This window comes from Panthera pardus, unplaced genomic scaffold (genome assembly GCF_024362965.1).
Source record: "Panthera pardus isolate Hobbes unplaced genomic scaffold, ASM2436296v1 HiC_scaffold_2, whole genome shotgun sequence".
Classification (NCBI taxonomy): Eukaryota; Metazoa; Chordata; class Mammalia; order Carnivora; family Felidae; genus Panthera; species Panthera pardus.
This window is the reverse complement of record NW_026526765.1, coordinates 117,423,829-117,437,260: the sequence shown is the minus strand read 5'-3', so window position 1 is coordinate 117,437,260 and position 13,432 is coordinate 117,423,829. Positions and strand designations below refer to the sequence as shown.

Here is a 13,432-nt window from a genome sequence, read left to right as displayed (position 1 = left end):
AGAGACTAAGAGGCATGGAACAAGAGAGAAATGTGAGGAGTTAAAAGTGTTTAAAGAAAGTAGTAAAAGTAGCATAAAGATTCAAAGTCCCAAATACATTTACATTATGGTTCAAATGCTTATGAGAAAACCTGACCAAGTCCATCCATGTGTGATTCCACAAGCACTCACTGAGCATCCGCTGTGGGACAGGGCTGAGACGAACATGTATGAGCTCGCTGCCATCAGGTAGCTAACAGTCCAGTGGGGGAAGGAAATGATTGCAGTGTATTGTATAAAGTGCCATGGTGGAAAAGTATAGAAGCTGCAGCCCACGCAGTGGCATTCAGGAGTGGCTGAAGGAGGAAAAGGGGAGGGTGTGCCTGGGAGAAATGGGTAAAGGAAGAGTGCTCCCGATCAGGGAAGAGTATCATGACTTATTTTTAACCCCTGGAGACCTCAGTGAGGAAGGAGAGCAATATCTACTTTGCAAGAGACTTGTCGAAATTTCTTGATGCAGCCAAGTAGCTGGGACGTATCGATAAAAGGAGGAAGCTGACCAAAGAGTGATGGCTGAGGTGGTGGCATCCGAACTCACTTCAGACTAGCCTGGGTAGGACTTAGCTGCTCACACCAGATCAGGAAGACTAACCTCTCATGGACCTTCTGTGTTTTCAGCCCAACCTCACTGCAAGACACCTCCTAGAGAAGAACAAAGGCCGTCAATCGGTCCGCACAAAGAACCTGTCTCTGGTACCCTCATCCTCCCGAGGCAAAGCAACCACCACGTCCACCCTCCGCAGGGGCCCTGGGTCCAGGAGGAAGGGGCCCGGGCAGTTCTCCATCACAACAGCTTTGAACACTCTCAACAGGATGGTCCATTCTCCCTCGGGGCGCCATATGGTGGAGATCAGCACCCCAGTGCTCATCAGCTCCAGCAACCCCTCTGTGATCACCCAGCACATGGAAAAAGGAGATGTTCCTCCCAGCTCTGTGGGGCAGGTAGGAAACAAACCCCTGGGATAAGGGCACCTTGGAGTCAGGCAGGTGATGCACACCATGTCATAAACAGTATTGGATATTTAGTACCTGCTGAGCATCCATAATGCACTAATAACAACTAATGTGTATATTATATGTCAGAGCTGTAGACACATGATTCCATGTCATCCTTGAACCAGCCTCTTGAGTTAGGTACTATTACTGTTCTCCCCATTTTATAGATAAGAAAACTGAGGCCAAGAGGAGTTAAACAACTTGCGAGATCTTCACAGACACTGTGCTTTCCATGCTGAAAGCCATGACATAGTTCCCGTCCCATAAAGAACTTCTCTCCCAGGAGACAATAGCACCCATTTCCTAGAGAGAGTTTTGGCATCATGATTAGAGATTCACTGTTCCATTCTATCCTCTGACAATGTCTTAGGCATCATGTGGAAAGGAAGGAAAAGAGGGAAAGAGAAATTGTGGGTTACTGGGTGTTTTCAGGACTGGCTACATAATTTGCAGGGCCCAGTGAAATGTGAAAATGCAGGCCCCTTGCTCAAAAATGACTAAGAATTTCAAGGGGCCCCTGGGTGGCTCAGTTGGTTGAGGGTCCGACTTCAGCTCAGGTCATGGTCTTTCTGTTCGAGAGTTCGAGCCCCACGTCAGGCTCTGTGCTAACAAACAGCTCGGAGCCTGGAGCCTGCTTCACATTCTGTATCTCTCTCTCTCTCTCCCCCTCCCCTGCTCATGCTCTGCCTCTCTCTGTCTCTCAAAAATAAATAAATGTTAAAAAAAATTTTTTAAAGAATTTTGATACATCAACAGCAGAGCATTAAACCGAGTGAAGAGCCCTTCTCAATACAGAGCCCCATGTGACTATACGTGTCACATGGACACACACACACACACACACACACACACACACAAAGCCAGCCCTGCGTGTTTTTATATGGAGTACCTAATAAGATAATACAGGAAAGTGCTCAGTGCCAGTGCTTGGCACATGCTAAGCCCCCAGTAAGCATTAGCTGTTAATACTATTATTATTCAGCCCAATCACTGAATTGCCAAATGAAGAGAGATACACCAAGGGGCGATTGTGGCAATCCAGAAACAGAAGTACTTCTAACAGCATGTGGCTATTTAGGTTGGAGGGTACTTTGAAAGATGAAGGACTGGAGGTATGAGGCAAAGTAATTAAGAACAACTGCATGTTGGGGATTCTGCTGAAAACACTCTTTGGAACCGGGCAGGTGGCAGCTTGAAAGGACAAACTTCAACTTGCACTGATGTATTTTTTTAAAGCTGTAAATCTTGTTTTTAAACATGAATCTCTACCTTGGGATTAAAGGACTTAATTGGACTCTAATCCCTTTTTAACAAGACAAGGAGGAGGAGAAAGTCAAGGGCTTCTCAAAGACCTGTATGCTGGTCGAAAATGAAAACAATCACCATCAACAACATTTTCTATCTCATACCACTGTCTGGATCTCCAAGAGGCTGATTCTTCACGTGCCTCAGCCCACCACCTGCACTACATGCCCACACACACACATGCACACACACGCACACACACATACACATTTTCCCCTCCACATACTCTCTCCTTACATAAAAAACTATAACGTTCCCTTCCTACACACACATTCCAAATGCTTTTTTACAAGTACATACACGCTTTGTGCTCAGAGTTCTCCCTCCACCACACACACGCGCACACACACACACACACACACACACACACACTCTCTCTCTCTCTCTCTCTCTACAATGAGGGGCCTAGTGACTCACAATTAAGCCAAAGACTAACAGAATTTTTCTAAAGCCGTTTTTATATATAAAGAGAGATAGGTAGATATTTATAAAGTACAGCCCACACTCAGAAGATCTAAGCAACCTCACTCAGCTGTAAGTTGGTTTCCCAAGAGATTTAGCCAAGAGTCATTTTTCATGTGCCTTTTAAATTCTTTCCAGTCATTTACCTCATCCATAGAGAGGCTAGAGCAGAGTGGAGAATCCTAGCAGGATTTAAAGTAAATAGTATTTTTTTTAATTTAATTAAAAAATATAAAGTAAAATAGTGTTTCTTCCTAGTTTTCACAGAGGTGAGAATTCCAAAATTTGGCATTTGCATATCCTATTCCCAGGGAACCTTTGCACGGTATTGATAATAGCCTTTCTCAATTCAGATGGCCGTGGATTTTAAGTGTTTCTACATGTTTGCCCAAGTGTTGTCAAAAATGCTCTTAAAATACGTCATTTACAAGCTACATCTAAAGATGGGTAAAACATTGAGCAAATGACAAGTTCTTTTGCTTCCTTTTTCCTCTAACATCCTTGAGAGCTGAGGTTGGATCTAACTTTTCAGGTTTCCCCTCTATTCCCCATCCCAGCACCCTGCACAGTGTCTACTCTGTAATAGGCACTCAGTAAATCAGGAAATCAAGACTTTTGACTTAAACATCTGGGCAGATAGTGGTGATGTATACTCAGACAGGAAAGCCTGGAGGAGGAATAATTTCCTGTAGAGATCTCACAGGTCAGTGTAACTTTTTCAACCAATAAACATCTGTTGGGTGCTTACAGTGTGCTCGTAACCATAGTGACTACTGGGGATTCTACTACCAAAACAACAGGAACAATAGTCATCTTGAACACTTACTGAGACTAATATGATTGATGGATAGAGAAATAGAGAGATAGGATGATATACTCTGATAGCAAAGTCTTTATTTGCTAGTCTCCTAAGTCCTGCCCTCTATCCTGAAAGATGATAAGAGCCTTTGTAAGGGAGATATTATCACTACTTTAGGTAGTTACTAAAGTACTTTAGTACTTCACTACTTTAAGGTAATTAAGCCGCCCCCCCCCCCAAAAATAGTTTTTCCGTAGTTCACGTAATTAGTAAACAATCAGAGTCTGGATTAACCCTAGAATTGTGTGATGCTGGAACATACGCTCTTGTCACTACACTATGCCATCAACAGAGACCTCATCAAGCAACAGTGTTATGTCAGTGCAGTTCATATCGGGTGTCTGTAGCCTCTATTCTTTCAGACTTGTCACCTGACTCCCTTTAGACGCCGAGGCCCTCCAGCATTCTCTTCCCTGCCCACCCCCTTCTCCAGTAAAGAATTTGCCTGGGGCGCCTGGGTGGCTCAGTCGGTTAAGCGGCCGACTTCGGCTCAGGTCATGATCTCACAGTTTGTGAGTTCGAGCCCCGCGTCAGGCTCTGTGCTGGCAGCTCAGAGCCTGGAGCCTGCTTCAGATTCTGTGTCCCTCTCTCACTCTGCCCCTCCCCTGCTCAGGCTCTGTCTCTCTCTCTCTCTGTGTCAAAAATAAATAAACATTAAAAAAATTTAAAAAAAAAAAAAAAAAAAGAATTTGCCCTAAGTCTTTTACATCTAAACGTTTTTGTTTACTATCATTTTGTTCCTTTATGAACTACCAACTGTGTCCAGCCATTGTGTATGCTGATGAGGTACCAAGAGTAAACTCTCACCATCAAGGAACGCCCTCTGGCAGGGACACAAAAAAATAAATGATTGCCTATAGTGGAGTGAGGGCTTCCTAACATGGGTTGAGGACCTGCTGGCACCCGCACTGACTTAAGCAGTACAGAGACTCAGAATTTAACCACACAGAACTGTAGACTGAGAAAGTCATTTCCTTTCCAATTTTCCCCAAGCCCATTGATGATATCGAGAAGGTCCCAATTTGGTACTGACACTTGACAGTCTGCCTTGGTAAGGAAGAGAGAGCAAGGCCTGGGGCCCAGGGCTTCTGGCAAGTTCTTGCCCATCTCTGAACTGAACAACACTGTATGTTTTTATTATGTGGTCTGATGGTTATCTTCCATATAAGTGGTATCAGTTTTATGTTCACAGCGGTATATGAAAAGGGAAGCCAGAGTAAGGAATTTTGTTTTCCTGTTGTCTTTGTGTCTTCTCACCTGTGGGAAACCACCTGACACATTTGGCTAGAACATCAGGAAATGGCCTCAAAGATGAACTTTGCACTAAATACAACTGTACTCGTAAATAATTCAGGATTAGACCTGAAGAGGCTGAGTAGATTCCCTGGGAAATTGTGGTGAGAAGGTTAAGTAGGAGGATTGGAACTCATGTAGGTGGCCTGTGGGAGAGTCCTGAAGATGATCTCTCGAGGTCTACACTGAGAAGGGACGCCTTAGAAGGAGTAAGTCAAGTGCATGGGGCACGCATTAGAAAGATGTCCTTGAGCAGTTGAAGTCACAACTGCCAGGCCCACCCTAGAGATTCTAAAATTCACTTGTTCACGATGTGGAGGCTGCCTGCCCACTGTCTCCCACACTCACAGAACAATGAGGCATTCTTGTTTTCTCTAATGCTGGGCTTCCTAAGAGGTTCTGCTCCCTCAGTATACCCCCTATCTCCTACCCTCACCTGCCACCCCCCTACTAATCCCCTAAACCCCCACCTTCAGCCTGCCCCTCCTCTTGTATCACAGATGCAGGTTAGTGGAACTGCTAAACAACTAGAAAGCCTGTCATCATTCCAGAGTTTTGTCTTTCCCTCACCTCTTACATCAGTTAGTCAGCAAGCTCATTTTCCCACCTGAATTGTCATGGGTTCTGTCCATTCCATCCCAGTACCTTACTTTTGGTCCTCATCTCTTGCCGAGACTGTTGCTTCAGCCTCCTTCTTGGTCTCACAGAGCTCATGCTCAATCACTACACCTCACCCCACCCACCCCTTCACCCCCATGCATTCTTCCAGCCATGGCCTCTATCACAATGTCTTGAAAGCCCAAATCCATGAAGCTGCTTCTCTTGCCCAAACTGCCAGTGGTTCCCTATAGTCCACAGAAGAAGTGATACCTGCCGTTTATTGAATGGCCACTAAATGCCAGCATCTATACTGATAACTTACAGACATTATGACTAGCCTCACAACTGTTCATAGTAGGCACTGGTATGCCCATTTTACCAAATAGGAAAACTCGGGGACAGAAAGATTAGGTAACTTGTCCAAAGTCTCAAAGTTAGAAACAGAGTCAGGATTTGAGGACAGACTAAAGTTTATTTATTTACTTTGAGAGACAGAGAAAGAGAGCATGAGCAGAGGAGGGGACAGAGAGAATAATCCCAAGCAGGCTCTGTACTGTCAGCACAGAGTCCAATGAAGGGCTCGAACTCATACACTGTGAGATCATGACCTGATCCAGACACTCAACCGACCCAGGCGGCCTGATCTACTTGACATTTTTAAGCACAGTACATCTATTCTAGGCCACCTCTCTGCTTTTTGTCCTTGTACCCAGCATGGTGCCTGCATTATTATGAGCAATGAACAAAAGGCTGTTTCTCTTGGAATTTATTTTTGGTGCATTCACCTGTCACAATCATATCCACACCCCAAGCCCTATATGCATATCATTTCTGCAAGGAACCTTTTGCCAGTTCTCCCCTGCAAAATTAATATCTCCCCTTGTGTTCACAGCACATTGTTTTTACTCAAGTTATAACACATTCTTCTTTGTATTGTCAATACCCCACATATATCTTCTCACCAAGCTCACGAATATTGAATACTTCCTAAGGGAGGAGATGGTGTTTTATTCATTTATGTTACTGTTCACTTTCCAAAACCCCATCAAAGGTTTCTAATAACATGTTTTGCCTCAAGAATTAAAAACAAAGTCAGAGACCTCTGACTTTTTAAAATAATTACCACATTAAAAAATTTTTTTTAAAAAACAGAAGGTGCCTGGGTGGCTCAGTCGGTTGAGCATCTGACTTCGGCTCAGGTCATGATCTCGCAGACTGTGAGCTCGAGCCCCGTGTCAGGCTCTGTGCTGACAGCTCAGAACCTGGAGCCTGCTTCGGATTCTGTGTCTCCCTCTCTCTTTCTGCCCCTCCCCTGCTCATGCTCTGTCTCTCTCTCTCTCTCTGTCAAAAAGAAATAAACATTAAAAACAAATCTTTAAATAATTACCAATCCCCATCCCTTCTTCTGATTAAAGAAAGGACAAAGGCAGATCAGTGAAGTGTAATTCCATTCCCCACACCTCTTCCATCCCATTGATAATGACAAGTCCAAGCATCTTTCCTGGCCTCCTGGGGAGATGAGCTGTGACACATCTTGGGGAATTCTGAAGTCTGTAAAGCTAGCTTTCCATTCAATACCATATTTGAAATATTCTGGATAAAGTAACTTTCAACATCTTGAACTATAAGTCTGGACCCTCACCTTTTCTCTCTTTGATGGGAGTTTCTCAGCCCAAATTCGTGGTACTCAGGACTACCATGAGAGATGGTTTTGACTTAGTATTAAGATAATTTCTTTCCTTTGGACACCGTCTCAATGCAAATTTATGCTTAAGATTCTAACTAACCCTCCTTCTAAGGTAGTTTACAGAAACAGATTGATCCTATGCTTCTAGTCTTATGTTAATATCTCCCAATATAAATGTTCCATCTTCACAATTTTCACTCAGTAAACCCCTATTTATAAATTAAGTTATCCTAGCACTCTTGAACTGATGGAATGGTCCCCAAGGGTCGTGGGTAAAAATTGGGAAGGCTCCATTTTATTGATAACTGTCCCCTCAAACCGTTTTGTTCCACATCATCTTTATCTGCCCCAAAGTGCCTTGTGTGGAGTCTAACAGGTGCTTGAAATTTGTTAAAATTTCAAGAGTATATCCCTGGCTGGAGACAGCCCCTTAAACTGTTCTCATAAATTATCAGTAATGCCTTAGCAGGAGTTCCCTGGTGGACATCTGAAAGCAAAAACGGACACAGGTTGGGACCACAGGGCATCTACTGCCCTCTACTCTGCCAGATCCCAGCCCCCCTCCCCGGGAAAGAACCATCAGGAGCCACCTAGGCAAGGAGTGTTTTGTGCTGGAGAACCTCCTCTGGCCTTGAACCCAGAAAGGGTTTCCTACCTTGAAAGGTTGTTGGGAAAATCAGAAGATGCAAAGTGGATGTAAAGTGCTTGGTTAGCATTTGGATTGTTGTGATTATTACTAAAAATTTTAGCAGTCAAAATTTCTTAGAGGTCAAGTTTTAGATTTCTCTTCAATCACTATGCTGTACATTTTTTTTTTAACTTTTTTGTAATGGAAAATTTTAAACATTGTAAAAGAAGAAGGAAGAGTATAATGAAGCCTCATATACATAACACCAAGTCTCAACAATTATCCACTCATGGGCCAGTCTTATTTTAAGTTATATCCCCACTCACGAACCTGCTCCCCAACTGGGTTATTTTGAAGCATAGCTCAGACATCCTATCACTTCATCCACACATATCTCAGCATCTCTTTACACATTTTAGTCAGTATTTATTTCTAAGAATTTAACATAACCATGATCCCATTATCACACATTAGAAAATGGGCAATGATTTCTTTTGGGTTTCTTTTTAATGTTTATTTACTTATTTTTGAGAGCACTTGCCCCAATTTCTTTATTTAGCCAGTGTTCACATGTCCATATTTGCCTTATAATTTTTTTTACAGTTGGTTTGTTTAAATGACATCCAAATGAGGTAAACACTTTGAATTGGGTTGATATGTCTCTTAGATTTCTTTTATTCCACAAGCTCCCTCTCTCTCCTTGTCTTGTCCTTGGCCATGCATGTGTTACAGAAGCCAAGTTGTGTGTCTTGTTGGATTTTTGCATTCTGGGTATTGCTAGTTGCCTCTTTGCAGCATTTTTTAACACATGCCTCTCTCCCCTGTGCTTTCTGTAAACTGGTAGCTACACCTAGGGGCTTAATCAGCTTCAGACTTGGTTTTTGGCAAGAATACCTCATGGATAGTGCTAAGTACTTCTTTTGTGGTTTTTGTCTTGTTTTGTTTAAGGGCACAATTCGCTGACTTTTAATATATCCAGACGTTATGCATCCATTACCATAATGTAAAACATTTGCATTATTCCAAAAAGAAACCTCACACCTCTTAACCATCACCCCAAGTTCCCCATTTCCCGCCACCCCCACCTCAGCCCCAGGAAACACCAATTTACTTTCTGTCTCTATAGATTTGCCTGTTCATTTGATTTCAGTGGAGTCACACAGTTTTTGGTCCTTTGTGGCTGGCTTCTTTCACTTAGCATTATGTTTCCAAGTGCATCTGTTAGAGCAGGTTTCAGTACCTCATTCCTTTTTACGATTGATAACATTCCCTTGTATAGACTATTGTGTGGATATACCACATTTTGTTTACCTACTCATCAGTTGATGGACATCTGGAGTTTTTTTGCCTTTTAGTATTATAAATAATCCTGCTGTGAACAGTCATGTACAGGTTTTTTGTGGGCACGTGTTTTCATATGGTTATACAACTAGGAGTGGAATTACTCGATCATATGGTAACTTTATTAACTGTTTGAAGAACTGCCAACTGTTTTCCAAAGTGATTACACTATTTTACATCCTTACCAATGGTTTATGAGAGTTCCAATTTCTCCACATCTTCACCAACACTTGTTTTATTATCTTCCTTTTCTATTATAGCCATCTTAATGGGTATGAAGTGGTATCCATTGTGGTTTTGGTTTGCATTTCCTTGATGGCTAAGCATCTGTTCATGTGTTTATTGGATATGCATTCTTTAGAGGACTGTCTATTTGTATCCTTTGCTATATTTTTAATGGGTCATTTACCTTATAACTGAGTTTAAGAATGCTGTACCTATGGGGGCACCTGGGTGGCTGAGTTAGTTAAGTGTCCGATTTCAGCTCAGGTCATGATCTCACGATTTGTGAGGTAGAGCCCCACAACAGACTCTGCACTGACAATCCTGAGACTGCTTGGAATTCTCTCTCTCCCTCTCTCTCTGCCCTCTGTCTCAAAATAAATAAATAACCCTCCCCCCCCAAAAAATAATTCTGTATCTATGTACATATATGCTAGGTGCATGTCCCTTATCAAATATATGACTTACAAAAATGTTCTCCTGTTCTCTGGTTGCCTTTTCATGTTCTTGGTGGTATCCTTTGAGGCACAAAAGTTTTAATTAGATGTTAGCCACTCTATCTATTCTTTCCTTTGTTGCTTGTACTTTTGGTGTCATATCTTAGAATCCATTGCTTAATCCATGTCCACAAGATTTACCCCTATGTTTTCATCTAAGAATTTTATAGTTTTACATTTGGGTATGATACATTTGGAGTTAATTTTTGTATGTGTTGTGAGGTAGGGGTCCAAATTCATTCTTTTACATGTAAAAAGAATGTCTCTCATTTTGCATTAAAGTTTATTTAGATTCAGGTGTTGTCAGCCTTCTCCACCCATTATAAGGTTCCCCATCAGCCTTTCATCTAATGGTTTGAGGTGCCATTCATGAACATTCATTTGGGGTTGCAAATGGTGACATTCCAAATCTATCATTCCTCCTAAATTTTTTTAAGCTACAATTCTTCTACAAGATTGACGACTACTTTCTAAGAGCTAATATGTGCAAGATGTTATACTGTGAGTTGTACCTAAATTATTTCACAGTGATTTCCAAACCTATATATCATAGGTGCTCAGCATATACTGAGGAAGCCAAAGTTCATGCCTCAACCACTATATCCCCTCTATCTCTGTCTCTCTTTGTTTCTCTCTCTCTGTCTTTCTTGTTTGTTTGTTCCTGGGCGTTTCCCTAGCTCAAAGACAGGACTCACTTCTCACCACCTTCTGGCTTGGAGTGTTTACCATCCCTAAACTGCTCCCCTTTTTCCACTGACCGCTGCCAGCGGAGCTAATCTCCCGCTGCCTGCCTGTGCCAGTCTTCTTGTTTACATCCTTATCACTGCCCTCAGGCCAGCCTCAGCATCCTGGCCTCCTCAGCCACATGGTCACCCTTCTGCCCCTCCTGATATCTGGATCCCACCCCTGGGCTAAGGCCAGGAGAAAAGGACTAGGCTTCTCCAGCCTGAAGAAGAAAGGGCTTCAGGACTCATGTGGGAATGAGTGTTGATTTTGTTTTTCCAAACTTAGGTTTATGTACTGGTTTTAAACTCCTGGGGTCCAGAAGAGGAACAGAACATAAATCAGAACATGAAGGACTTCACGAGTTCCAAGGAAAAACTTTTCCTACCACACAGATTGTGAGAAAGTAAATGGTGAAAATGCTGAAGGAGCTTATGGAACCTAATACTGCTGGGTTTTGGTTTGGTTTTTATTTGTCCCTACAGAGGAAGGAAGCTTAGTACAAATAAGAAGGCTCTGAGTCAGGCAAAGCTGCATGCCACAGCTTTGCCATCTAGTACCGAAGTAACCACGAACTGAGTACCTTACCCCACTGATCCTAGGTGTCCTCATCTGCAAAAGGGGTAGGTCCTTCCATACAGGGTTACTGCTACTACCTATAGCCATTGCTACTACCTACTTTCCTCCAAGCAGAGTTTTTAGAATATATCATCATTTGTGTGACTGAGCAGAACCCCTGACTTAAAGCAGGCAACGAGCCAAACATCTTCAAGAACGTAGGTGTCCTTTTCCACTTGACTTTCCTAAAGTACATTTGCAACTACTAGCAGATACGGGGGGATGAGAGAGGTTCTTGTCTCATTTTATACAAAAGAAAACTGGCAGAGAAAGGTATTTCTATGACAGATTCAAGGTCTTCCAAAAAAAGCAATTACAATTTAAGACAGAATTAGGAGTCCTTATGACATATCATTTAATGTCTCATCCTTGAGTCATATAGTCCCAGGTTGCAGTAGCCATTATTAGCACAAGGCAGGTGCCATCATCATCTGACATGCCATTATGTCACCAGGGAGGCCAAAGAGAATCTGATCTGAGTACTCCCACCCATTAGCTGCACGGCCTCTCCAGATCCTAGTTTTCTTGTTATTGAGATGGAATGATACAACTCATCTGATAGAGAATTATGTTGCTTAATTAGTTAACAGTGCATTCTAAAGCTAGGTAACACAGTGAAAACCTGTTCCTGTTATTAGTTAATGACAGTCATTGCTGCAGTCCCTCCTTGCGCTCAGGCACACCATCACATAAGAGACCTGCTTTCTCTCTGGCTACTGCAAAGTTTTCTCAGCCCCATCAGGTATCAGGTAGAGTTCTTTGAGGCAAAGAGCTTTTTTAGCAATGTTTCTCAGCACAGGCAGTATAGTGAGAAATCATGGGATTGGGGAGCCCCCAAATCTGGGATGAAACTCTCACTCTGCTTCTTACTGAGCAGTATAATTTGGGGCAAGTTATATAATCTCTCTGGGCCTCCATTTTTACATCTGTGAAATGGAGCTGATGGTAATTTTTTTTTTTAACCTCATAAGATTGCTATGAGGATAAAACAAGGCAATACATGTACATGAGATAATGGCTCGGGTTTGGCAGTGGTAAATAGCTCAACAAATGTTCACTCTGCTATTAATGTTAGGTCAAGTCAGGAAGCTATCACCATCCCCCATCCCGAGGCCTTGCTGAGAATAACATTCACGAGCCACATACTTCAGAAGGATGATCTGCCTCACAGTGCAGACACTTCCAAAAGCCCCTATGCTCCCTTGATAAGCAGTGACAATTTCGAAGTGGGGAAGGGCATGACTTTTGGCTTCTATCTAGGGGACTCCTGGGGCAGTTTTCCTTGCTAGGCTCAGACCCTCAGCTGTAATCCCAAGGGGGAACCCACGGGAAGGAAGCCAAGAATGACTCCAGGAAGAATGGCTTTGGATGAGAGACCAGGTGAAGATTGAGGCAGGGCCACCTGTCCACCATTTTCTGCATATACCTTTCAGCTTTCTGTGTGGGCCCCGTCCTCCCCTGTGTGGTTGCCCAAGCTCCTCACAGCCCATCAGTGAAGCAGCCAACAAAGAAATTTCTGGGTGCCCCCCATGCACTAGGCACGCGTGAGGCAGTGGACAAGACAGACGTGGTCCCTGTACTTATGAGCCTGCAGGCTCACAGGGAAGAGCAATAGGAAACAAAGTATTGTACGTACATGATTCCAAGACTGTGAATGTGTGAAATGCTGTGAGCTAAGGATGAGGAACGAAAGGAGTTTGTTAGAGAGGGCCCACCTCATCTGGGAGGTGGGAGAAACCCGCCTGACAAAAGGATCTCCAGGTAGAGACTGAAGGATGACAGAAGGCAGCTAGGTTTAAAGAACAAAAAACAAACAAAAACAGGTGAAGCGGGGCACCTGGCTGGCTCTGTCAGTAGAGCATGTGACTCTTGATCTTGGGATCATGAGTTCGAGCCCCACAATGGGCACGAAACTCACTAAAACAAACAAGCAGAAACACAGGTGAAGCAAGGCCTCACGAGTACCTCCCCTCAGCTCCGGCAGTCCAGTTGCCTTTATCCTGAAGTCTTGCCGGCAAATGCCAACACTCCCGGTCCACCTGCCACACCTGCACTTGGATCCCAACCCCGCCCAAGCTCCCTCAGGTCCTCTGGGGAGAAGCTTCTCTGGTTTCTGGTGACCAAAGCAGGTTCACTAATTAACCTTGCTGCTCAGCTTGCTT

At 43.3% G+C, this 13,432-nt stretch overlaps 1 protein-coding gene across 6 annotated transcripts in view; it reads left to right on the top strand.

Moving 5' to 3' along the window:
- SH3RF2 (SH3 domain containing ring finger 2) overlaps positions 1-13,432 on the top strand; it is a 126,500-nt gene that overhangs the window by 64,118 nt on the left and 48,950 nt on the right. For all 6 annotated transcript variants that reach the window (XM_053907376.1, XM_053907377.1, XM_019414193.2 and 3 more), the window contains one exon: positions 658-981. In XM_053907376.1, the coding sequence (XP_053763351.1) occupies positions 658-981 (324 nt within the window). The remainder of the gene's footprint in view (positions 1-657; positions 982-13,432) is intronic.